Source organism: Podarcis pityusensis (assembly GCF_964106645.2).
Source record: "Podarcis pityusensis genome assembly, chromosome: 8".
Taxonomy (NCBI): domain Eukaryota; kingdom Metazoa; phylum Chordata; class Lepidosauria; order Squamata; family Lacertidae; genus Podarcis; species Podarcis pityusensis.
In genome coordinates, this window is record NC_138033.1 from 28,293,113 (window position 1) to 28,320,193 (window position 27,081).

At 44.1% G+C, this 27,081-nt stretch overlaps 1 protein-coding gene across 1 annotated transcript in view; it reads right to left on the reverse strand.

Moving 5' to 3' along the window:
* The window catches only part of PSMB2 (proteasome 20S subunit beta 2), a 30,726-nt gene extending 3,660 nt beyond the window's left edge, over nucleotides 1-27,066 (reverse strand). The window contains exons 1-4 of the mRNA XM_081015655.1: nucleotides 26,868-27,066; nucleotides 22,694-22,816; nucleotides 21,244-21,314; nucleotides 588-750 (exon numbers count right to left, since the gene is read on the reverse strand). Of these exons, the coding sequence (XP_080871781.1) occupies nucleotides 588-750; nucleotides 21,244-21,314; nucleotides 22,694-22,816; nucleotides 26,868-26,958 (448 nt within the window). The 5' untranslated portion in view covers nucleotides 26,959-27,066. The remainder of the gene's footprint in view (nucleotides 1-587; nucleotides 751-21,243; nucleotides 21,315-22,693; nucleotides 22,817-26,867) is intronic.
* Nucleotides 27,067-27,081: the final 15 nt, after the last annotated feature.

A 27,081-nucleotide genomic window follows, 5' to 3' on the forward strand; every position in this document is an offset into this window, starting at 1 on the left:
GCTCCTATCATATTGTGGCCTGATTTTTTTTTTAATACTGCAAACTGCTCTGTGACACCCATATGAAGGGTAATATTTCAGCAACAGAAACAGAAACAACACATCATCTCCCAGATTCTTGGACACCAGAAATCTGAACTCAGGTTACAATCTGCATTTGAGCTATGAGCTGAAAAAGCAAATAAATCTCTCTTTCCTCAGGGTGCTTCCCTAGCTAAGGCAGGCTGCCTCATTTGCCTGTACCACCAAGGATGGCCATGCTGCGAGTGATGAGGTTCCTATTATAGTGTGGGGGAATGGGTTAAATCCAGACTAACTTAGTTGTTCCTTACTCCCACTGATATCTGGAGGGACTTCGGTTTGTCATAACTAATTTTTCAAATTGACTGTATTGATTATAAAGCTGTTGTCTCCAATGGTATTTCGTGATATGACCAAACAGTGTTTGATTATATGGTATGTAACTTGCTGCATCTTATATTGGGTACACAGTTTTGTGAAAGCTACGCCCTAAAAGGCAGCCTAGAAATACAACCGTGGGTGGGTATACTACCAACCCCAATAATTTACGATTTTGATGTGCTTACCTGGTCTATAGTAGCGATCAAGGATGCTGAGCGTCAGGAAGGCCCCATAACCGTGGGCTGCAAAGGGAGCTTTAGCCAAAGAGGCCAGGTAATCCATGTAGTAAAGGGCAGGCCCATCTTGCTCATCAAAGCCTGCCAGCAGGAGGTTGACATGATAAGGAGTCTGTAAAAGAAGCAAAAGAAGCTGTTAGAACACTGATCTGGATATCATAGAATGACTTCTCAATATTCTGCGTTTTTTCAAAGCACGAAAGAGAGTGCCACAAAGGGCTAACTATATTGTGACCAAACTGTGTTTATATTATTCAACTCTCTGCAGTCATCAGACCAAACATTTATGAATGTGCACTAGTCATTGGTTTTAGTTTCTTGAAAACAAAACAAAACACAATGAAGTATAAGGATGAATACATTAGCTAAGTAGGCTGTGTCAAGTGTAAAATCACAGGCAAAAGAGTTGAAAACACCACAGCGTCTTATTCACTTGCTCCCCCCACAGAATGCAACCATAATATTTTCTATTGTACATTATTTAAAAACTAAGACATTAAGTAATACAAAACTATTAAATCAAACAAATAAAATCAAGGACAAGACCTCCGCCGACAACCACAAACTGCTGTTGAGCTGTCACAGAGAATGTTTGTGGGCCCCACCCACCACAAATTGTCCAGGTCAGTTCTTAAGTACCGTCTTAAGACGAAATTGGAGCAGTAGACAGAGATATATAAAATAAAAGGGCTCAATTTAATTGCTTTAGAATTCAGGAACAGAGCAGGCAAGTAATAATGATTCAGGATTTTCCTATTCAAACTGTGTTTTTATTCTGTGTTCCACCTTGCGATATATATGAAAGCATGGTTTATAAATATTCAAATAAATATATAAAGTTGAGGGAAAGAATGACTGGGATTCACTTCCAATATGACAAATCACAGCTTTTGATTGTTCTGTTCTAGTTCTGGTTCCCACTCTGCACACTACCAGATGGATGCTTTTAAAAGTATAAGGAAAGAAACCTCCATACAAGCAAAGGAATTTTTTAAAAGAACATGGAAGAATGTCAGAAGGGTTTCCGAGATTGCAAGTTGCTCCCCAGCTCCAGCAACATTGATTTAATTAGCCCATGTTAACACCCCTTATTTACGCCTAAGCATGTTGCACATGCAGAAGCTGGCAAATCAAAGCTATCTCGTAATTGGAGAGTCGGGTTCCAGGCCACAAACGTGTCTTCTAAACACCAACTTCTACCCGAGTCTGTGTCAGATGTCAAAGCATACATACATAAATGATGTGCAAACTAATTAGACCCGGACAGCTGTGCAGCACTTTTCTTGGGAATGCTTTTTTGACACAGGCAACTGCAGAAGACATTTCAAGACCCTTGCCTTAAAAAGTCATATTCTCTCTTCCCTTACTTTTTTTGGGGGGGGGGGGAAGCTGTAAGTGTATGCAGGGGAACCACACACTGCAAGAGAGAGATCAGTCACTGAATGTAGTGGCATCACACTCCAAATATAAGCTCAATTTACCCAAGGTCCTGCTATTAGGCTGTCTGCCTTTCCACGCACCCACTGTTAAGGCACTGTGCTGGGGCACACTAACAACACTTGCAAGAAAACTTAACTTGCTGCTAGGTAAAGTTAGTTGCTACAGACACAAGAAGAGCACTGATTGATGAGGCACATGGCCCATCTAGTCCGGCATCCTGTTCTCACGGGGGTTAACTGGATGCTTGTGGGAAGCCTGAAAGCATGACCTGAGCACAACATTGTCCCCCTGCAACTGGTGTTCAGAAGGAGACTGCCTCAAGCAGTAGATGGAGTGCAATACACAGCAATTGTGCCTAGTAGATGCTGATATCCTTCATGAATTTGCCTCATCCTCTTTTAAAACCATCCAAGAACAGAAGGGTGGGGGGCATCTCCAGGTCATAATGTGTTTTACACAGTTGATTGTAGTTCCAACCTTTCTCCTCAAAGGTTCTGTTCAGGTCGCACATAAAGCTCTCTTCTGCACCAGTGGTGCCCAAAGTCTTTCAAAGAGCAAAATCAGCATGCTGTCTTTATAAAATGGGAAGGAATCACACCAGAAACGAAGCGCAGATAAATAGAAGCAGTTTCATCAAGGATCCAACAAGCACAAAGTACTGAGACATTGAGACAGGGCAACCGGCGACATCTCTGTATGAGCTGACACCAGAGCCAGGCCTCCCTTTCCTGGGTGTGGAGGAGGAACTGTGGTATGATCTTTGACTCATTTGGTACACACAATGACCCTGTGAGATGGGCCCAGCCAAGACCACAGCTGTTCCAGCAAGTGTTGTGACGGAGCATGAATTTGAACGTACATTAAATACAGTCGTCACCTATCTATGGGCACCTCGCACAAAGGCTCATGTGGATTTTAGACTCAAGGTAGGCAACCTGTTGTGGATGACAACTCCCATCATCACATCAGCTCCCCCCGTTGCAGACCCACCCCCCAATAAAACACTGCCTTTTTTGCTTATTTTCTAAAAGCACACTTCAAAAAGTTCAGCTTAAGGGAAGGCTGGTTAAGAAGAGTCAAACAAGAGTGCATAAAAAGCAACAACAATGCCAACTTGAGGAGTGGGATTCTTGCCTCTCTACTGCTGGATTTAAAATAACTGCAGTGATTAGGAAGAGCGTGAAATCCTTCAGAATTTACAGCTGAAGGGAAGAGTGGTGACAGCCACACCAAAACGCGCAAGCACGCACACAACACAAAATCAGCAATGAGAGGTTGGGGCGGGAGTGGCGGTGTGACATCTGGCGGAAGCCAAAGTCGCCATGGAGGGGAGGGGGACGCAGTGGGCGCGAGGAAGGCATCCTACTAAGCGTGGACAACGAGAGAGGAACTGACAGCCTCTCTTTGGACCCAGGCCAGGCAGTGCCACCTATAATTAAATGTATCATCGTACGGAGCAGCACTTTAACGGGGAAGTGTATAAATGCCTGCCTGCGGGCGGCTTTCATTCTGTGCACAAACACACCAGTATTTGCATTCCCAGAAGGTGAGGGGGAGGGGGGGCGGCAACAAGAGGATCAAGAAACCTTGTTCTGTATCATGTAAAATTGCAGCATTATGTCCTAGAGCTCCTTTGGCCCTTGGAAGCACCCTTCTGGTTTGAGGCCAGGAGCCCCACAGCAGCCTGGTGCACAAAGCCGTGGACTTTGTTTCCCTATGCTCAAAGCGGGAACTGGACTCAGTTGAGGAACCCTGCATTTTGAGGTGAAGTGAGACGAAGTGTTCGCTTTGTGGTGGCCCACTGGTACATGCAAAGGCATCAAGTGACTGCATACGCTGAAGAAGGCAACAGCGTCCTGTGACCAACAGCGGCCAGCCAGGCACCTTCATGTTCTGGGAGCCTCCAGAGGCAAGAGCCTTTCCCTTCAACTTGCCCTCCAGCCATCTGGCATTCAGAGCTACACAGCCTCCAATCTGGAGGTGCAGATAAGCTGTCATGGGACAAGCACAGGGTGAAATGCATCCCTCAGGATTCATGGAGTTGTATCTTATGCTAGCTTTACTCAGAGTAGACCTGCTGAAGCTAATGGACATTACTAAGTTAGGTCTAAGTTAATGTCAATGGGTCTCCTCTGCTGCGGGAGACTGATCAAATCCAGTAGAGTTTAGTTTCTCTGTCTGGTTCTTGAGACCCTCTCAGGTTCACACCCCTCAACCATTCTGCTTTGCATCCTCCATTAGCTTGACTGGAAATGGGTCCTTGAAATGTTGATGCCTCTTGCTTGCCTGGATGGAGTCCAGGGAGGACAGTGTGAGCTTGTATAGAAACTAGCCTACAGTATAAAATTTATGTTTGTTGCTCCACTCACTTTTGCCTCTGCCAATCGCAAGGTAAACAGCAGGCTGAAAACGGTTCCTTACCCCACTTCACTCCTCTGAGCTTGTAGTGGGAAGAAACAATTGTGGTTTGTTTCACTCCCAACAAACTGATTTGTAGCCAAAGGCTTATTCTTGGCTTACTGATTATGGTTAGTCATGAGATGCTAGTTGGGCCACGGTAGGGTAATGAAGTGTAACATGATTCACACTGCAGCAAAAATTCCCAATTTCACATATATAAACATTGAAAGGGTTTAAAGTAGCAACTAATCTGAAAACTGATTTGGAGGTCATGGTGGATAGCTCAACAGAAAATACGAAGTGTCAGTCCTTTAATTTGAATGTCACATTTTTCTTCACTTATAAAAGAGAGCTACATTTGGATTCCTTCCAATCGGGATTCGGGCCTCATCATGGGACTTAAAACTGCCTTGGTCGCGCTGGTCGATGATCTCCGGTGGGCTAGGGACAAAGGGCAGAGCTGTTTCCTAGTTCTGCTGGATCTCTCAGTGGCTTTTGATACCATCAACCATAACATCCTTCTGGACCGTCTAGAGGGGCTGGGAGCTGGGGTCACCATTATACAGTGGTTCCGCTCCTTCCTCCTGGGCCGTGTTCAGAAAGTGGTGGGGGGGGGGATGAGTGTTCAGACCCCTGGGCTCTCACTTGTGGGGTGCCTCAGGGTTCTGTCCTCTCCCCCATGCTTTTCAACTACCATATCTTTCGCCCCATAGGACGCACCGGCCCATAGGACGCACCTAGTTTTTTTTTTGGGGGGGGGGAAATAAAGGGGAAAAAATTTATTTCCCCCCCAGGCGCGGGGCTGGGGCAGGGGATGCCCGAGCTTCCCCCGACCCCAGCCCCCAGAACAGGCTGCTATCCGCAAGCCTAGGGAGCCCAGCGGGAAGTCGCGCCGGTCTCCCCAGGCTTGCGGATATCTGTCCCCCGAGCTTGTGGGGCTGGCAGCCTCCAAACCAGGTCGGGGAACAGCGGGATGGCGGCGCTCAGTCTCCCCGCTGTCCCCCGAGCTTGTGGGGCTGACGATGGGGAGAAGCGCGCTTCTCCCCACCACCAGGCTCCAAACCAGGTCGGGGAACAGCGGGATGGCGGCGCTCCGCTTCCCCGCTCTCCCCCCGAGCTTGCTTCTCCCCACCACCAGGCTCCAAACCAGGTCGGGGAACAGCGGGATGGCGGCGCTCCGCCTCCCCGCTGTTCCCCGAGCTTGTGGGGCTGCCCGATATCTGCCCGAAGCCCGGGGTGCGCTCTGGAGCGTGCCCTGTGCTTCGGGCTGCAGGCTGCCGCCCGCAAGCCTTGCGAGCCCAGCGGGAACTCCTGCCGGGCTCGCAAGGCTTGTGGATAGCTTCCTGAAGCCTGCATTCGCCCCATAGGACGCACACACATTTCCCTTCATTTTTGGAGGGGAAAAAGTGCGTCCTATAGGGCAAAAAATACGGTACCTCCTTTTGCCATGCCAGAACGTTTAAGCCCAGGGTGGGGAACCTTTCACAGCCTGAGGGCCACATTTCCTCCTGAGCAACCTTATGAGGGCCACCCAGTGGTGGGCGACAACAGAGGCAAAAGTCAGCAGAGTAACAAGTATAAATGCTATCTTTGTATAGTAGCCAACACACCCCTCTCTATCCTCCATTTAGACAAGCAACAGGTGTTATCAGGGTTCAAGGACACATTCCAGCTAGGCAAGAAGAAAGACAGGGTACAATGCAGGGCCAGGGAAAAGTGCAGCCTGGGACAGTTGCAGGCAGCAGACAAAGAGGCCTGGAGGGCTGCATCTGGCCCGAGGCCAGAAGTCCCATTCCCTTGCTGCATCTGACCAATTTCACTGGATGACCCTAAATTGTAGAATGAGAGAGGGTGAAACCATTTTCTATCCATAGCACACATTGCCTGGTAAGCCTCTCTCATGCCCTTCCTTTTAATCATTTCTCTCATTTTCTCTTTCAAACTAAAAAAAAAAAGCCACAAACACTTTGGATTTTCCTTGCTGGGAATGCGCTCCAATCTGCCGAACGTTCCCACTCCTTGGCATCAGCTCCAGATTGCTCTCTGTTCTTCTCATTAGAGCAGCAGTTGCCCGCTGTAATTAAAACCACTTCCAAATTTAATGACTTAAGCAGCAACATGACACAGATGCCTTATTATACCAGATAGTTAACACAGTATTCATTTTCCCAGCCAATTTCACTTGCTAATCTAAAACATTGCCACTACCTTATAATCAAGGTGCTGCAAGGGGGCACGCAATGGTGCCGTCAGCGCAGGACTTTGGGGCAGATGTCCAGGGGCCCCCCACTCAGTAGAATGAGCAGGAGGGTTCCCCAAATGCAGCAGGGCTGGCTTACGACATTTTGAAGTAATACACATTACAATCTAAAGAGGGAGGCCCCCATAAGACCATTAAGTCCAAGTTTAAGGGCACCTCAAACTTTTCCCAAATGGGTTCTCCCAAACACCTGTTTGCCCCATCCAAACCATGAGCAGCCGATGTCATGTTCACAGTGCAGTAACACAACCACAGGACCCAGCAGCACTGTGGGTTGTGTTATAATGGCAGGCTCATCGCAGTGCAGCCTTGGTCAGGCGGTGGTGGTTTTTTTAAATAGGCTCCTACTCCCAAAGCTTAATGTTCTATTCAACAGCTTCATATTATTCAGCAGCAGGAACATGAGAAACTGCCACACAGAGTCATATCATTAATCCTAGGCTCAGTATTGTCTACATCCGTGGTTCTCAAAGGGTGTGGCACACTACAATGGTGAGGTAGGAGAGGATGGCAAGTGTGGCAAGAAGATTCAAGGACAGTCAAAGAAACATTTAAACATTTCAGTGTAGTATAGTATAGTATAGGATAGGATAGTATCTATCTATATATTTGCAGAATATGAATATTTTGGGAACAATACATGTTTGCATGTAACTGCTTTGCTTTATACCTTCAGGATGTCTGGTGAGCATATTATAAAGTATTTGATTTATATATCAGTCTTCATCACAAGATCTCAGAGAGGTTCACAAGATAAAAATACAAGGTAAAAAGCACAAATAAACAAGGTAAAAGCACAAATGGTTAAAACAGAAACAACAAAATAATAACCTCCCTCACAAACACATTTAAAAAGCTATAGAATGTTAATCAGCCAAAGGTCTGGTTGAAGAGGAATGTTTTTGCCTGGCACCCAAAGATTTATAATGAAGCTACCAGACAAACCTCCTCATAGTAGTTGTGTTCTATGTTATAAATCAAGCACTGCTAGTTGTTATTTCTGTTTTCCAATATATTTCTTACCAATTAAAAGAATTGGTGTGGCACAAGCAAATTTTTATTCTGAAAGTGTGGCCCAGAGAAAAAGGTTTGAGAACCACTGGTCTACAATCAAGGGTGGGAAATCTGTGGTCCTCCAGATGTTGCTGGACCACAACTCCCATCATGCTCTCGGGGCCGACAGGCATTGAAATCCAACATCCGGAGGGCTCCACGTTTCCCCTTCTTCATCTACACTGAAAGACAGCAGTTCTTCAGGGTTTCAAACAGGAGTCCTTCTAGTCGTACCTGATCCTGGGACGCCTGCCGGCAAAGCAGCCATTTTACCACTGAGCTGCGGCCCCTCCCCATTTCCCAAGCTCTGCGTGCAGCTTTGCTTCTTGGCAAACTCAACCCTGCAGGGCCAAAATGGCTCCAGGTTTCACAGAACAAAAGCAGCTGTGTTCATATTTTTAAATATTAGTGCGTGTTTTTTAAAGGAGCAATCAACTGAGCCCAACCTAGGAGACAAATTCTAACCCAGCCCCCAAATTTGGTGGTTTTATGCCTGCAGGAATTGGAAGCGTAACATGTGCCTCCCCCTCCCCAAGAGGCAAACACTGCTAGGGTTTATACAGCCCCACGTCGTCAGAGACCCCATATCTTGTGGGGCCCATCTCTTTCGACTTGTGCACAAAGGGAGAAAATAGGACATTGCCCTTCTGACTGCTGAGCCCTGAGGGCAAACGTTTGTGAGCCCATTTTAAAATGTCTTCTGATTAGAGTCACACGATTAAAGAGGGGTCTGGTCAGCAGCAGGAAAAAGGGGGGAAGGGGAGAACAGGGTGCCATTGATCCACGGCAGCTAGCAGAGCCAGCAACGCCACTGGATGGAATAGGCCTGCCCACCCAGAACACTAGCCACCGCTCTTTCATCCTAGAGTCAGATGTGTGCACACTCTGCGTGTGTGCGCACATTATAACAGCGTTTATACAAACCTTTCACAGACACTGTTGTTTCAGAGAGCTTTTTGGCACACACCGTCACTATATGATTATTTGGCTCAAGAATTGTAGAGATGGAAGGGACCCCGAGGGTCATCTAGTCCAATCCCCTGTAATGCAGGAATCACAACTAGATCATACGTGACAGGTAGCCATCCAACCTCTGCTTAAAACCTCTAAGGAAGGAGAGTCCACCACCTCTTGTGGGAATCTGTTCCATTGTTGAACAGCTCTTACTTTCGGAATGTTTAGTCGGAATAGCCTTTCTTGCAGCAATTTTCTGCTGGGGGGGGGCATATTTGTTTGATTAAAACTTTGTTTTATCCATCTGCAACTGCTGTATAATGTATTATTATTATTATTATTATTATTATTATTATTATTACCCCGCCCATCTGACTGGGTTTCCCCAGCCACTCTAGGCAGCTCCCAACAGAATTAAAAGCACAATAAACCACCAAACATTAAAAACTTCCCTAAACAGGGTTGCCTTCAGAGGTCTTCTAAAAGTCAGACAGTTGTTTATTTCTTTGACATCTGATGGGAGGGCATTCCACTGGGCAGGCGCTGCTACCGAGAAGGCCCTCTGCGTGTAGAGGTGATAAGATGGAAGCAAGCAAGCAAGCAAGCAAGCAAACAAGCAAGCACTTCCTAAAGTACAAGAGGAAATGGCTACAAAAACTGTTTGCCACCCCATACTGAAAGAACAGAATAAGAAAAGCAGCCCAGAAATGAAAGCATGTTCCTCAAAGTGACCAGGAGATGCTCGCTCTGATGCCAAGAGCTGCAGAGTCCCATTGTAAGACTGTTTGCCTTTCATGCAAAAGAAGGGTAGGGAAATAATTCAGAAAGCAAGGAGTCACCCCACCCCCCTTACCCCCCTGCCCGAAGTGGCACAACCGCGGTGTCAAAGTGCACTGTTTGCTGGAAGGCACTGCCATCTGCAAGAGCGCAACATTTCATCTCCGGTAAATAAACACATCTGCTTCTGCCAGTGTCCTCCCTGCTGTGTGGCCCATCTGGAGCAGGTAAGCTGGGAGGCAAGCGTGGGCACGGAGGGAGAGGAACAGGCAGGATCAGGCCTCAAGGGACCTGGCACGCAGAGGAAGGAGGCAGAGTCCCGCCCTGTCGCATCCTGCTACCCCCTCTTCGCCAAGTGGCATGTTAAATTGCCCTCGTTAGTGAGGATGCTCCAAGCCAGTGTCACCTGGGCCATCTGTTCCAAAGGTCACATGACCTTGCAGAGCAATGCAAGCAGGGAACACTCAGTAACCAGGACAGTTTGGGAAAGAAAACCCAGTAATTGCGGTGTATGTTTCTTTCTCTCAAGGAGTCCCCTACAGGCTGGTAAGGGAAAACTAGAAATCCATATACAGTGGTACCTCGGTTACAAACTTAATTCGTTCAGGAGGTCCATTCTTAATCCGAACCAGTTGTTAACCTGAGGCATGCTTTCGCTAATGGGCCTCCTGCCGCTACGTGATTTCCGTTCTCATCCTGGGGCAAAGTTCTCAACCCGAGTTTGTAACCCGAAGCATTTGTAACCTGAGGTACCACTGTATATGTGTGTGTGTGTGTGTGTGTGTGTATATGTACATGTGTACACACACACACACACACACACACACACACGGGAACTGGCCCAAAAAGCATTCCCTATTTTAACCTGCTGTCCTCAATATCCAAATATGCTATTATTTTGCAACTTGGTGTTCTACATACTGGTGCAGACAATATCACACCATGTCAACCAAGGTTAGCTGCTCATTCAAGAGCCAGGAGGTTGCCCAGGATGGTGGGGAAGGATGGGAGAAAGACTAGTCAGTTGACCAGCCAAATACCGTCAAAATAAAAGTCATGCATTAATTCAAGTATTAACCTTGTAAAACTATAACACAGACAGAAAGATCTATATAGAAGTACAACACTGGAAGATTTATACAATGGACAAAAATAGTGATTAAACAATGAAATAAAACACTATTATAAACCATCATATACATCCAGCAATGCTATGTACATTTAAACTCACATCAACAATTTTCAAGAGACAGAGTGGCTTTGGGGGCTTTTATTGAGAACTCCCAAAACAATACATCTAATTGAAGGGAGGCAGTAGTGAAAGTTGCAGCCACCCCAAGGCCCAGTTCTGACATACTAGCAAAGCCATGGAATGGCAGTCACAAATGGTCTTTGCATTCACATGCTCCCTTCTCACTACATGCACTCCACTTGCCCCCCAGGTTTGAGCAAGCTGTCTCAAAACCAGATATGGAGTTCTAACCTGGTTGGCGTAAACTCGAGAAAGTGCATGACCCTGACACAGTGCAGACAGCCAGACCATGGTTTCCCCTGGTGGTATGAGTCAGGCGAGGGTTCAGGGCAGTGCCCAGGAGCCTGGAGTGCTGGGAAGCAAGAAGGCCCCACTGTTTCCTTTGTGAGGAGAGACACAAGAAAAGGCTGCCTCCCACATAAGAATATCTCACCATAGTCACAATATTATACAACCAATTGACAAGGTGTCCCACCAGGGCCCTAAGAACGTAAGAAAAGCCCGCTGGATCATTCAGTGGTCCATCTAGCCCAGCATCCTGTTCTCATGAGCAGAACCTGAAATCAAGAACACACTGTCCTCCTGTCATTTCCAGCAAATGGTATTTAGAGGTGTACACCGAGGAATAACATCGCCGTCTGGGCTAGCAGCTATTGATAGCCTTCTCCTCCATGAATTTTCTAGCCCTCTTTTAAAGCCACCCAAGTTGGTGGCCATCATTACCTCTTGTAGGAGTGAATTCCGTAGTTTAACTATGAACCGTGTCTTCTGTCTTTCATGAACCTTTCAGCGTTCAGCTTCATCGGGAGTCCATGAGTTCTAGTGGTCTGCCTACTTTCTCCATATCATGAATAGTCTTTTCCATCATGTCCCCTCTTCGTAGCCTTTTCTCTAAACTAAAAAGCCCCCAATGCTGCAACCTTTCCTCCATCCCCATCATCATTGTGGTTGTCCTTTTACCGAACCATTTCCAACTCTACAATATCCTTTTTCAGGTCTGACCAGAATTGTACACAGTATTCCAACTGCATCTGCACCATAGATTGGTATAATGGCATTAAGATAGCAACATGTTTTCTTTTCTTTTAGAGATGCATCTGGTGCCATTTGATGGCCAGGAAACAGATGAAGGAGATAACAAGCAGAAGCGATAGGAGGAGGGAACTGCATTCATGTTCCTGTGCTGGAAAAGACGGCTGAGGAAGGAGAACTTTCTTCAGTTTCTTGCAAAAGGACCATGAAAAGCTCAGTAATGGAATTAGGGGGAGAGGGAGGGAGAGGGAGAGAATGCGCACATGTGCGCACACAGTTCAGCTTCATATGATATTTACTCAAAGCTTCATGTTCAGTTTTGACAAAAAGCACTTGTTTGGCTCAGCACATCAAACAGCTTTGCTCCATTAATCTTTCTCTCAAAACAATTTAAACAGAATCTGCGCATTTGCATGAGAAGTGAAGTCCTTATCAGTAGGTTGTTTTTTTAAAGGGCTTAATTCCTTTCTGCTGTCTGTGGCTGCTTGAGAGAAAAACAATTCTTCACTCTGGAAACTGAAAAAGTTAACACCACGACCGTTGCAAAGAACAGCCTATCACAAGTCTGTCCAACTTGCAATTCTCAAAGCCAAATGCAGTAAGACTCCTGGAGTTTGCTTCTTAAGTAGGACTGGAGGATGGGAAGGCACTTGGCAGGAGACAATTCTTAATTTATGCGTGTGTGTTACATTTGGCTCACTAGATTACAAATGGTGCAGACCTGGCCTATTAACCAGTATTTTGTTATAGTCTGTCAATCTCTGCAACTCAATCTGGGCCAAGGCTCTTGCTTGTCAGGATGGCAGGTGGAGCCTTGCATGGGGTGTTTGTACATGTAGAAACTGATTTCGACATGCCTGAACATCGCCTACTGAACGAACAAAGATAAAAGCAACATTTATTGCTCCACCCACTTTTGCCTCTGGCTCTGCCCACCAATGGTATGCGGCCCCCAGGAGTTTGCCTATAAGCCTTATGGTATAATACTTAGTCTGATCCAGCATCTGAGTCCCAAGTTCTGAAAGGGAAGGTTCTGAACATTCATGCCATTCTACAGTTAACACTGAGAACACCCCAGCTAAACCAATAGCATCCAGGTGCTATAAAGCCTCTAGCTGCGGAATGAAATCAAGGGATCTCAGGCACATTGGGCTGTATGTAGCCAATGTTAGTCCTACTTGGAGCAGATCCATTGAAATTAATGGACATGGGTAATTCAGGCCCATTAATTAAAATGAGTGGGAAATCCACAACCCACTGAAGTTACAGTAAGTACAGTAAGCCAATTTTACTTTTGAAGATGTCTACTGCACTAAGTCACACATTTCCCCAAAATTCAATTCAGGCAGTCTCAACAATCTTCCTACTAATATATTTTGTCACTGAAAGGCGTTCTCTCTCTCTCTCTCAAGTCTGAGTTCAGACTTCTGTGAAAATGTACTTTCAGATTTGGTGCAATATCTGGAATAAGCACAGGCAAAGGTGTCTGCCTCACTTGTGAGTATCCAGATATCAAGTGGTATCTGGATGGTTGCAGTTAGAACAAAATGCTGGAATAAACAGAACACAGTCAGATCCAGCAACAGTGTTCCTACTTACTAGTTGACGTTCAAGCTGTTACAATTAATATATAAAGCCCTTAATAGCTTAGAACCAGTTTACAGTGGTACCTCGGGTTACAGACACTTCAGGTTACAGACTCCGCTAACCCAGAAATAGTACCCCGGGTTAAGAACTTTGCTTCAGGATGAGAACAGAAATTGTGCAGCGGCAGCAGCAGTGGGAGAACCCATTAACTAAAGTGGTACCTCAGGTTAAGAACAGTTTCAGGTTAAGAACGGACCTCCAGAATGAATTAAGTTCTTAATCCGAGGTACCACTGTACTTGCAGATTACCTTACCCCATTTGTGCCCACTAGATCTGTGGAAGTGGCACTGTTACAGTTCCAGAAAATGCTCACACCGCAATAAGAAATAAATCTTTTATCATGGCAGCACCTACACTTCGGAACTCTCTGCCTTCGCTGTATTCTTTTTGGCACCTGTTTAGGAAAGTCTATACTGACAAGCTGTAATACGCCTACCTTATTTTTTAACAACAACAACAGTTTTATTTGTACCCCACCTAGCTGACTGGGTTTTTAGCTACTGTTGATTCTAAAACTCTTTCAGATGTTTTAAAATACCTGTTTTAAACTGTATTTTATCAAGAGTTTTAATATTTTATTTTCTATATTTTAAAGTTTTTTTCAAGTGATATATAAATTTTGTTGAATAAATAATGTTCATGGTAGATGTAATTCTGTTATCTGCATGTTTCTACAGTCACAAATATGGTTTCAGCTCTTGCAAGGCACCTTTTTGTGAAATGCCTTTGCCCCATAGCAAAAAGATACCAAAGCCAGTTTGCAGAACACTCAGTTATTAACTGCTTGCTGCGGTTCTTTTTTTGGTTTTTAATAACTCTTTGTAGTTCTTTTTTTTAAGTTGTAACTCCAATTTAGTGATAGGGTTAGGATTTTGCTGGAAGACCTTAAAGCATTCCCTGAGTATAAGTTTTGCCTGAGTGCATTCGTGGTCAAACCATTTTTTGTTGGTAGGGGAGTCATTTTGGTTAGATCTTCTGGGTCTTGACAATAACGGTTGGAGTTTTCGGATTAATGTGTTATAATGGTCAATTGGGGAGGTCTCTTCAGTGTCGTTGGAAGTCAGATCAGCCCAGAGGAGTTGACCTTCCATTGATTGTGTCCAAATACCAAAATTGTTATTAACATAAGGGGACCATTTAATTCTGGATCTGCCTATTTGTTGTAAAGCGCTAGGATCAGGAGTCTGCGGGGCAAGCCCACATCTAGAGGGTTCCCAAAATTCAGTCCTTTTAAGATTTAGGGGTAAATGGTCACTTTCGGTTCTTATATCTACAGTAAATTCAATATATTCATCGAAGAGTTCTTGGGAGACAAGGATGTAGTCAATAACAGAATGCCTTAAGCCTGACCAGTAAGTAAATTGGCCAGGGCAGTCCCCCGAGGAGAGGCCGTTTAAAATAACAAGGTTTAATCTAAGTGCCATTAAAAAAGACGTACCAGCAAAATTGGTAACTGGGTCAAGTGAGTGACGCCTGAATAGGGGCCAATGTTCATCATTAGCATTTAGGGGACCCATTCCACTTTCCTTGATTAACTGTTCGTCTGAGTGGCCTAGCCTTGCATTAAAATCCCCACCAATAATTAAGGAGGCAGAGGGAAACTTATTTGAGACAAGGAGAATGCAGTCTTCCAGTTCGTTCCAGATGTTTTTAAGATCAGTTTGTTTCATAAGTGGGTGAATATAAACATTGATGCATATGATCTTAAAATGGGTGGAGAATATTTTAACGGCCAAAATCCATTTTTTATCGATTTTCAATTGGATAGGGGAGGCTCCTAGATCTGTCGATACGAAGGTGCTCAAACCTCCCGCCGGTCTTCCGCCTTTTGGGCCGATTGAGGCAGGGGAATGGAAAGCAAAGTAATTGTGTAGTTCGAAAGGATTTTGCATCCAGGTTTCTTGGAGCAGGATGATCTTGAACTGTGATACGTAGGTTAAAACGTCTTTGTCCCTTGTTTTCGATTGCCATCCAGCAACGTTCCAGGATAGTAGTAGGGGTGAGAGTCATTTTGTCTCTTCAATAGCATCTAGGGCTTTCCCGGGGTCGTGGAAGATGCAACCATTGGATGGTTGAGTCTCCGGTAATGTGATTAGGGGCGCCACAGAGATTTCGGCGTGGATTTCAGTTGGGCAGAGTAGGGGTGTGTGTTCTGCTGTGACCTGAGGAGATTCATGACCCATTTTTCGCTCCAAGTTAGGTGGAATATTTGCCTCTTTTGTGGGCGCTAGATCTTCAAAGTTGCGGAGATAGAGTAATAACTCATCTAGTCTGTCCGTTATCTCTGTTTGTTCGGCTTTTGGCAGATGGGAGAAGGAGACAAGTAATTCCTGCTCCATCGAATTCTCAAGATGAGTAGCCTTTGATAGGAGGGGCATGGGGGTCTCTGTCCAACTAATTAAGTCTGAGGGTGGAGAGGTAGAGCTCGTAGTAGATGGAATGCCCTCATTTTTAATTGCTTTCCTTTTAACTGGAGAGTAGGGAATAAGAGGGCAAATCTTAGTGTTGATAAAAACTCTTGTGATAAAAATTCTATAATTAGTCAGGTAGCTTCGTAGGGACATCATATAAGTTGGAAGCTTTTTAGAATCAAAGGTGAGCAGTATCCTCTGCATGTGTGGCTTGCTGTAAATGTGGACAGTAGATTTCAGATCGATGGAAAGAGGATCTACGCCCAGAAGCTCAGCTAGATGCCTTCTTGCGACATGTGTAGACGACCAGTTAACAACCTGACCTTTGAAGGGGAGGATAATTAAACAAAGTCTAGTGGCTTGTAACGAAAGATTATAGGAAGATATGGTGTGTAAATCTTCCATAGATTGTTCGTTTTCAGATTTGCAGCCAGTCTGCGGGGTTGAGCGTAATAGGGCAGGTACTCTGGGTGTTGGTTCAGCCCTATCCTCCGGTGAAACGTCTACAGGGCTGACATTAACTTTTGGGGATACAAAGGATGTAATCTTCTCTAAGGAGCCTTTGATGTCTCTTATGTATTTAAAGATACAGTCCACGGTTTTAGCCACTAGGTCTAACGTGGTAGAGTGTTCAAGCAGTAATTCAGAGAGATGGTTTGCTTGTTCTCCGATGCAGTCTTCCGCCTGAATGGGCATAGTTGGAACTTTTTTGGGGCCTTTTGGTCTCGTGATGGTGTTGTTTAAGGAGTTAATGGGTTGTTTAGTGGGTGGTTCCTTCGGTGTAATTTCCTTATCTATTATTATCTCCAGTCAAACCAAAGCTCCTAATGAGGGCACAATAATCCCTGCAAATTCATGGGAAGAGCACTATAAAGTGCTGTTTAGGGAACATCGTCCTTCTGCGCCGCTTAACATCCCCTTAGATAATGATACACCATGGCCCCCAACATCTGAAACTGAAATCACTTCGCTAATTCTACAAATGAAATCTGGCAAAGCCCCAGGAAGTGATTTCATTGTCGCTGAACTTCTGAAAGCGCAAATAAACTGGTGGGCCCCGGTCCTTGCAAATCTATTTTCATATATAGATAAGACAACTGAAATCCCTAAAGATTGGGGACTAGCTATAATTGTTCCCATATTTAAAAAGGGCAACCCCTCTGATCCATCTAATTATAGACCAATTAGTCTCCTGAATGTGATCTGTAAACTTTATACAAAACATCTATGCCTAAAATTATGGGAATGGTTAGATCATAATAACTTGCTAGAAATTGAACAAGCAGGGTTTACATCCGGACGTTCCACCATTGATCACTGCTTAGTGTTAGATTACTTTGTCTATAAGTATGCGAAATATTGGAAAAAGTCATTATATGCGGCCTTTGTGGACCTAAAGGCAGCATTTGATTCTGTATCCAGGAGCAGGCTCTGGGCCAAATTGGCCAATATGGGTATTAACAGAAGGTTATTACTTCTGATGATTAAGCTTCATGAGAACAATACCCTCCAGATAAGACTTGCACAGGACGGCAGACTCTCTAGAGAAATCCCAGTCCAAAGAGGAGTTAGACAAGGATGCCTATTAGCCCCATTCCTATTTAACATCCATGTTAACTCCCTGGTCACATGCTGCCGTGAAATTGAAACCCACCCCCCTGTGTTCTCTAATGGCAGAAAAGTACCAATTTTAATGTATGCGGATGACGCTGTTCTTCTCTCTCAAACCAAAGTGGGTCTGAAACGTGCCTTAGGAAAGTTTAGCGACCAATGTAACACTGAACTGTTAACAATTAACTTTGCCAAAACCAAAATTGTACATTTTAACCGCTCCTTCAGGAAGGATAATTGGAGCGTAAAGGGAAACGCCATTGAACAGACTAAGACCTTCCAATACTTAGGCATTACTTTCTCTTATAATGCCAAATTCTCAACACACTTGACCACATCAGCTATATCAGCAGAAAGAAGTGCAAATGCTATCCTTAGATTATTCAGAAGGAAAGGAGCTGGCTTCCTCCCGATGGCCCTAACAGTCTTTCAGGCAAAATCTTTAGCCCAACTTCTATATGGCTCTCAAATTAGCCCCTCTGCCAACCTTAAGACCCTTGAAACAGTACAATCTAAATTCTTAAGATCATTATTTGCTACCCCTAAGTGTACACCTAATGCAGTCTTAAGGCAAGAGGCAGGACTGCCCAGAGTGGAATTAAAAGTCTGGGAACAAGCAATATCCCTCTGGCTGAAAATCCATTACAATCCTAAGGGTCTATTACCTTGCTTCCTGGCCGCAGTTCCCTATCCTCCTTGGCTTATGCAAATAACTAACAAGATCAAACAAATTGGCCTAAACCCTGAAAATCTTTTTATTGGAACTCTGAACAAGGCAAAAGCTACTATCACTCGGAGACTTTATGATATCGAATTACAACAAGAAGGCGCCCTACTCCCAGAGACGTATAGATGTTTAAAAGCTTGGCCTAATTTTGCAGCTGCCCCTTACTTAACTAACATCACTAACGAAGCCTATAGATGGGCTTTCTCTAGAGCCCGCTTTGAGACAATGCCCTCAGCAGTGCTGTACGGCAAATTCACGCGGGTTCCAATGCATGCGCGTCTCTGCCCTTGTATGTCTAATAAGGTAGAATCTGTCACACACATTCTTCTATCTTGCGAATTCTATAGTGAAGAACGAGTTCAACTTATTTTACCGCTTCTATCAAAATTTATACCCCTTCAATATTATTTGGAATCCTCCCCTGAAATTCTTCGAAAATACCTCCTGGAAGATTCCTCAAGCTCAATATCATATGAGGTGGCTAAATTTTGCACTTTAGTAATTAAGAAACGTAAATCTCTTCTGTTGAATGGCACACTGCGAAGTTCCCTTGTGTAACCTTTTTTCTTTTCTGAAGTTGTTGCTGATTTCTTGTTGTCTGATCTTGTGGTGTTTAGTGTCACTGGCTTTGGCCGCAATAAACTTGAACTTGAACTGCTTGCTGCTACCCCAACAACCATGGTGAAAAAAGCAGCTGTCTGTTTCTAAAGAAGAGGCTGGTCACATGCAATCTCCATTTTTATGTGGTGCGTTCTGCCCTGCAGCACTCAGTCATGAGTAGGCACATGCCTGTAATTTTACTTTTTTTAAAGCAAAGAACAAATGTCATATCAGAAAGACCTGGAGAAGAAATACTGCAATGGTAAAGAGCTGCAACAGAAGAAAAAGGGAAAACAGGAATGATTTCTTTGCTTTTCTGTGGAGACCTGAGTAACCTTAATGCTCATGGGCTCACAGCAGGTGTAGAGTAGTAGCTACAAGTCAGGATCTGCAGGTCTGAATCATACCTCTGCTATCATCTCACTAGCCAGGCGTAAGATAATCACTGCCTGAACATCACATCTGCATTATGAGTATACTACTGTCCTACCTTAAAGGGCTGTTGTGAAAATGTACAAGGTGATGATGATGATGATGATGATTATTATTAATTTCCTTTATGAATTGTGTCCTATACCATTACAATATAGTGGTACCTCGCAAGACGAATGCCTTGCAAGACAAAAAACTCGCTAGACGAAAGGGTTTTTTGTTTTTTGAGCTGCTTCACAAGACGATTTTCGCTATGGGCTTGCTTCGCAAGACGGAAACGTCTTGCAAGTTTGTTTCCTTTTTCTTAACACCGTTAATACAGTTGCGACTTGACTTCGAGGAGCAACTCATAGAACGCGGTGTGGTAGCCTTTTTTGAGGTTTTTAAAGACTTTGGTGATTTTTGAAGCTTTTCCAAAACTTTCCCGACACCGTGCTTCGCAAGACGAAAAAAATCGCAAGACGACAAAACTCGCGGAACGAATTAATTTCGTCTTGCGAGGCACCACTGTACAACAGTGTAAGAAGGTTGCATATATAAACAGTTTTAAACACTGCATATATAAAACAGTTCAAAACAACAGCAGCACACACATAAAATCAATTCAAATGTAATATAGATACCAAGCAGCTGGGTTTCGATGTCACAACAAACTGAGCACAAGGGAAGTACAAGTTTCTGTTCATAGTTAGGAACAAATCAAGTTTCCCTTGTTTGGAGCATGGCTTGTTGAGACATTTAGATGTAGCCCACTGCATGTTAAGAGCTTTGAAAATTAAATGCATTGTATAAATACTAAGTATAATGCAGTTTAATGTAAACTCTGGGGTACAGCCCTTCCTCTATTACCCTTGGCATAGGGTTTCAAATTTAGTTTAGTTTAGTGATGGGGGTCCAAGCAGCCTCCCTTTGGGAAGCTTTCACATATGACACCAAATAAACATTTTGGCACTTGTGTTTGCAAATATGTAGCACATTGGTCTTTAGCTGGCAGGTTGGGTTGAGGTCTGATCCAAGGTGGGTCACAACAGGACCACTACCACCATGCATATAAAAGGCAAAGGATTAAGATATGGATCCCCAAATGCATATTTGGTTAAAAAGTGGGTCATAGCACATAAATGAGGAGAAAGGCTATTTTCAATTAAAATATATCACTCAGCACCGTAACCATTTAAGAACCATTTGAAATGGCACATGATTTCCCATCCCTGTGAAGCAACGCAGACTCAGCAATGCCTGCTACCCGTTCCCAACCGCCACCTTCACTAAAGGTAAACGCAGCACTCAAAAATTCCTCTTAGGAATTCCTACTAATAGTCATTACAAAAGCATCAGGAGAAGTGAGTTGGTTTTCTTTAAAGAAAATACATTCAAATATCCTGATTATATTCGCCTTATTCCCTGGTTCATTGCCTGTATGGCAGTGGCATGTTCAGGGCCGTGCTATTAGATTGGCTCCCAACTTTGCACCTGCTTTTCCCAGAGCAACTGTACGGTTGGAAGGGTTTTTTTCTTTTTCTTTTTCTACTTTGTTAATTATCTTTATTTTGTATTTTCTACCGCTTTTATTCTATTTGGTAACACTTTGAAAATTTCAATAAATATCTTATAAAAAAATAAAATAAAAGAAATCTGATTTTTTATAAAAAAAACCGTTGATTTTTATCCACCCTGAAAGCTGACATGCCACTGCCCTACAAGTAATACTGTACATGAGCAGCGATCAACAAAATCTGGCACTACCAATAGAATTGAGGCAACTATGCTTGCCACTTTGAAATCATTATTTAACAAAATCAGTGGAATAGAGCTTAAGTTTGCAGAAGGAAAATCCCCAATCTCCTGCTCTCCCCTTCACCGCTCTGAACATGGGGCAGGGGTTGCTGGTGGAGAGGAGTGCTGACCAACCTTGTTGTGGACGATTCTCCCCTCTTCACATACTGAAAGGTCAAGGGAACCTCCTGAACAGAGAGAAAGCACAACTTCTGAAAGCTGCCTTACTTACCCTACTCCGCAGATAGTCAGCCAGATTTCGGCGTGTGAAATTGGCAGCTGCAGTTGGAGACAATTCATACCCTGTTAAGAAAAGGAAATAAGCATCTACTATATATTTTGGCAATTTGTTTGCTGTTCATTTGGACACCTCTTGAGATATCACAGAGGCTTTCAGCTGTTTGGATGCTAGTGAAAGACATTTTGAATCAAGATGGCAAACTGAACTTTTCAAAACCACACTGATTTTAACCGCTGATTTCAAAGCTGCACTGATATTTTTATTTCTTGGAATTCCTAAGCGCCAGGTACAAGGCTGCTAACAAACAGAAGGTGAGTGGAAATTCATTCTAGGAGAATACCTAACATTTGTAAAGCAACATCTTCAGCTGGTTTGCAAAGAAAAGAACAATATTTGTTTTAAAAAAATCATTGAACAAATACTACAAGTGGAGCAATGATACTCCAACCTCTTGCAGTCAGGACCAGAAGCCTTCCTCAACAGATGAGTTGGGGCAGAGAATGTCAGCAGCCTTGTCACCTGGGCATCTAATGTTACTTCCTTTCCAGGTCTATGGAGGGAGAGAACAGCTAGAATTGTAGATAAAAGGGACCCAAAGGGCCATCTAGTCCAATGCTGGAATCACAGCTTGCATGCAGCAACTTCTAGACAGTTGCTGGTTTCAGGTGAAATTGAATTATGTAATGGCAAATTCTGCTTTTGTGCAATTGTAGTTGATTACAAGGTCTGTGATCACATAGGTAGAAGTGAGGGAACATGGGCACCAAGGGTGTTTGGAAGACATGAGTTAATCCAAGGATGAAGAATTATCTAGTAACACTCTTTTAGGACTCTCCCTCCCCAAACTGTGGGTGGGTGGATAGGAAATCAATATTCTGAATGACTCCTCAAGTAAAAAAACTCCCTCCCCTTAGAAAATGTGTGTATTTATCCTACTTTCCTATTCTTGAAGTACTAGTCTCCTAAGGACAGAGAGTTTGTTTGCTCTTTGAATACAGATGGGGGAAATTAACTATGGGAGCCCACCCCAAACCTTGACCTTGACGTAAAACACCCCAGTTATGCTACTGTTCCGTATGTGCAGACTGACTCTTAAGAGTCGAAAAGAACTGCAAGCATGTAAATTTCCCCCCAAGTTGGCAGAAGTGCTCTGTAGACTCTCAGCAGTGTCATTCATGAGAAGTGGGGAAAGAAGACTGCTAGAGTGACAGATTTGAGACATGGCGGGGAGGAGGCACAGATCCATTCTCTGCAACTGAGCCAAATCAAGGTGCATGCCAAATCTGGGGTGAGAGAGAGTTATCAGCCTGGAACTAACATAATCATAAGTTTTGTGGTTTTGTCTGAAGTGTTTAGAAAGCATACAGCTTACCAATGCAGAATCCTAGACTTCTTTATTCTACTCTATACGTTCAGTGGCACAGCACCACACAGTACTCACCATTCCTCATCTTGTAGAGCTGGACATTTTTCTGGATATACTCTGCAAACTGGACAGTGTCCCCAGCCTCCCCAACACATAGAAGCAAGATTTTCTCACTCATCTTGAACATCTTGTCATGATCTAAATCAAGAGGATGGAGGAAAAACACACCAGTCAGAAATAAGGACAAGCTACAGTGAAGTGTTTCATTTTGAGAGACAGAGTGAGAGCAAAATGAGCAGAGGGCTATTTTCCCCTGCATGGGCAAAGTTAAAACATTAGTAACTTATTGAATAAACAAGACTTGCACACTTGTGGATTAATTACAGAATCAGATCTGAAGAACTTAAATAAGTTTTTTTTTATCTTTAAACAGCCATCCAACCCAACATTTTCATAATATAAATGTTTACAATTACTAGATCAATCAGTGACAGACAGATGATTAATTTGTTGGCAGCAGTAAAAAAACGATAAGGAAAAGAAGTCTGAAAGCACTAGTAGAGTTTAGGAAGTGCTGAAAGTCATGGGGAGGGAGAGGGGTAGAAAGTCATGAAAATCATTGAGATGCATTTTCCTCTGGAAATAAAATTTTGGAAAAATAAGTGGTTTTTTAAAAAGAAAAAGACTTTACTATTACTACAACCAATCAGAGGAAGAATGCTTTTATATGCCACTAATGGTTCTGCAATCTCATCTTATCCTCAGCCTGCATTAACTAGATGATAGATAAATGTATTAAATTCATTTCCCAGAAGCCCCTTGTGTCTTTGGGAAAAGCAACATTCTATGTATTTAGGATCCCCTCCACAGAACAGTCTAAATCTCCGTATCAGAACCTCTCCATCATTTGCTGTTTACTGCTGAATAATCTTCCCTGGAGGACATGTTTAAGAGTTTCTGATACGTTCCATCCTTTAACAGGATTAGCAGAGTATTTTGCAGCTGTTAAAATAATTTAAACACACACACACACACACACACACAGATTTTTCCTGGGATCTGAATGGGAAAGCTAACAAAATGCCAAGAGAGTCTTTGTCACCAGATCTCAAAAGCAAAAGGTGGCAAAGGCTCAATGTGGTGCCCTCCAGATGTGTTGGGCTATAAGCCCCATCAGCCTCAGCCAGTACAGCTGGCCTGAAGGGAGTTGTGGTTCAACACATCTGAAGAGCGCCGGGTTGGCAAAGGCTGCTCTGCATAATGCACTAACAAGGAATGTTGCCCATCAGGCTACTGAGGTACAAACAAATCACTCCAGCATTCGAAATTCCCTGAGTCCAAGGAGGGTGGACCTCCTGAAAAAACCCTTGACTTCTGAGCATGCTCAGTGGCCACTGAATGCTGGCTGACAGGGTTGGGGGGTTTTTAGAATGGGGGTATACAGTAATTGAAAACAAGGGGGAGAGTTTTGTAGTACTTTATATGGGAAGCTGAAATCTTGAAAAGAAGCACTACACAATGCAACATTTGGTGGCAGGTTCCACCTGCAACAATAAATGTAATCTATAGAAGAATGGGAAACTGCAAAACTCAAGATGTTGCTGGACTTATCATCTCTAACCATTGGCCATGCTGGCTGGGGCTGATGGGAGTTGACCTAGAGCACTGGTATCCAACTTTTGGGTTGAGACTTACAAGTGATGAGTTTTCCAATAATCAATAAATTAAAAAACACACACCAATTGCCATAAAAGTGTGGTGCTCTGATTGTAAGTAGTATGTTACATTAGTTTTATATGCTATATAACTCTCAAAAAAAGTTTTTCCAATAGCTAAATGTAGCTGGAAGTACTGAAATAATATGGAAAAAATGATAAAGTGCACTTAGTACAGTTTAAAATGGTGCATTAAAACAAATTCAAGACTTTACTTGGAACAGCAACTCAATAGCACACGCTCCCCTTACATTATTTAAACTTTGGGGTGAGGGAAATGAAAGTCCTACAAGCTATTAGCATACATATTTTACCACACTTGAATTGCTGCACGTAGTATTGTATTCATTCCAGTTGCTCAATTTAACTTGCATCACATTAATTACACTGCAGATGGACAGAGCGATCTAAACCCCTGATCTGTCATGCACAGGAGGTTTGAATGAGACAGTGTCCCTCTGCCCAGCCTTGCTGGCCTCCACTCTGCTGCCCTGCTGATGAGAAGCACCACAGTGCACCTGGTGAAGCAGCTGTAGTCAGTGGACACCCCCAAAATGGCATAGAAATAGCTGGATCCTGAGCTGCTGAGCTTCTTTCTTGCACGAGCCTTGGAGCTGGTACAGAGAAGAGGCATTTTTTATGCCCTCTCCCCTTTCAACATGCACACCAGGACTGTGGATATAGTAGTGGCGGCCATCCCACTCTATCAAGCCCTGCCACTGCAGGCCAGGCATTTGGACTGCCCTCTCATTTTATGAAACTATGCATTTCTAAATAAAATATACAGGAAAATAAGGCATTAGAATTTTTTCTACCCTATATCACTAGCTTTAATTGAATATGATATACAGCAATTTCATCACTTCTGTTTTCTATTTTATTCAGGGCTCGTTTATAGAAAGAGAACAACCAAATGCAAAGGAGGTCATGGCTCCTACGTCTTATAATAGTTGTGAAGAAGGAATTCTGATAAATGCATGTTTGCTCATCCTCACCATTACAAACTGTTCCATCAACACTTCTATGCAACAGTTCAAATTAACAGAGCCCACTTAACCCCACTTTGGACATGGACAGCCTATGGGCATTTAAATAAGAAATGGATCTCATGTTGTACGATGCAGTTAAAGTTTGGCGTAAGTGGATTTTTCTGTGGCAAAACAGCTCAACTCTGGTGCTCAACAAATATTCTTCAACTCAAAATCCATTCATTTTAAGTGGAAATATAGGAAGCTGCCTTACGCCGAGCTGGACCATTGGGCCATCTGACGCAGCACTGTCTCCCAGGAGCTCACTAGGGTATGAGACGGAACCTGCAAACTTCTACATGCAGAGCCCATCCTCTGTCACTGCGTTAAAGCCCTTGCATGTCTTTTGCACAAGCTTATGGCTGGTGGGGGAAAAAGTGGATCCTGGAAGTCCATCCCAATCTAACTGCTAGGAATATAGGAAGCAAGATCAGCCAAGTTGCCTTTCTAGCCCAGTACTGTCTGACAGGAGCTCTCCAAGATAAAGGAACATTCCCATCACCCACTACATAGACCTTTTAACTGAATATTGAACTTTGGATCTTCTGCATGCGAAGCATGTGCTCTTCCACTGAGCTATGCCCATTCCCACGAAATAATACAGGAAGAAAAGGAGCTGCTTTATACCTAGACCCACAACCACAACTATGACCAGTTGTGACTTTCCGGGATTTCCAAGACCCCTCCTGCATACCCATCTATATTCTGCGGAGATGTTTTTGTATCACCCTTCTCCTTAAAGTGAAGATTGCAAAAACCGAACCTGGTACTCCCTGCCATAGCTGTCAACTTCTCCCTTTTCTTGCGAGGAATCCTATTCAGAATAAGGGAATTTCCCTTTAAAAAAAGGAAACCTTGACAGCCATGCTCCCTGCACAGAAAGCACGTGCTCTGGTACTGAACTGCACTCCCTCCCCTAAGTTGTGGAATCATCTCCACACCGAAGTGTGCCTGGGATCTTCATTACACAGCTTTCGAGAAGCCGCACCTCTTCACCTTGGGGTGCCCACCCCATTATTGCAACTATCATCTGTTTCAAACTATTTGCAATGCTTAACCTTAACCTGAAACTGTTCTTAACCTGAAGCACCACTTTAGCTAATGGGGCCTCCTGCTGCTGCTGCGCTGCCGGAGCACGATTTCTGTTCTCAACCTGAAGCAAAGTTCTTAATCCGAGGTACTATTTCTGGGTTAGCGGAGTCCGTAACCTGAAGCGTATGTAACCTGAGGTACCACTGTATAACTACCGGGTTGGAATGCAGGTCCTGCGTGGAAAGTTAACTACTACTAGGCCAAATCCCACCGATTCCACCAACGGGAACTCGAATGAGACTAACTTAGCCTGGATTCAGTTTCGTTTTCGAAGAAGCGGAGACGCCAGGGATAGATCTCACCAACACTACGCGTGCGAAGCAAGCGCTCGGCCCGCTGACCGCCCCCCGCCCGCTCTGACAGGCCCCTGCCCTCACTTTTCTCCACCCCCCCCCCCGCTTCCCAGGGACTGACCGCGCTTCATCTGGACGACGCTGGAGGCGGCGATGGTGTCGGCGGCCACCAGCACGAAGTCGGGCCCTTGAATGCCGATGAGGTACTCCATCGGGCCCGGCCGGCAGCGACTAAAGCAGGAGCGGGCAACTGAACTTAGGCTGCCGAAGGGAGAGAGCGCGGAACAGTGACACAGCGAGACGGCGGAAAAAGAGCCGGCGCGCCGCGGCGCAGG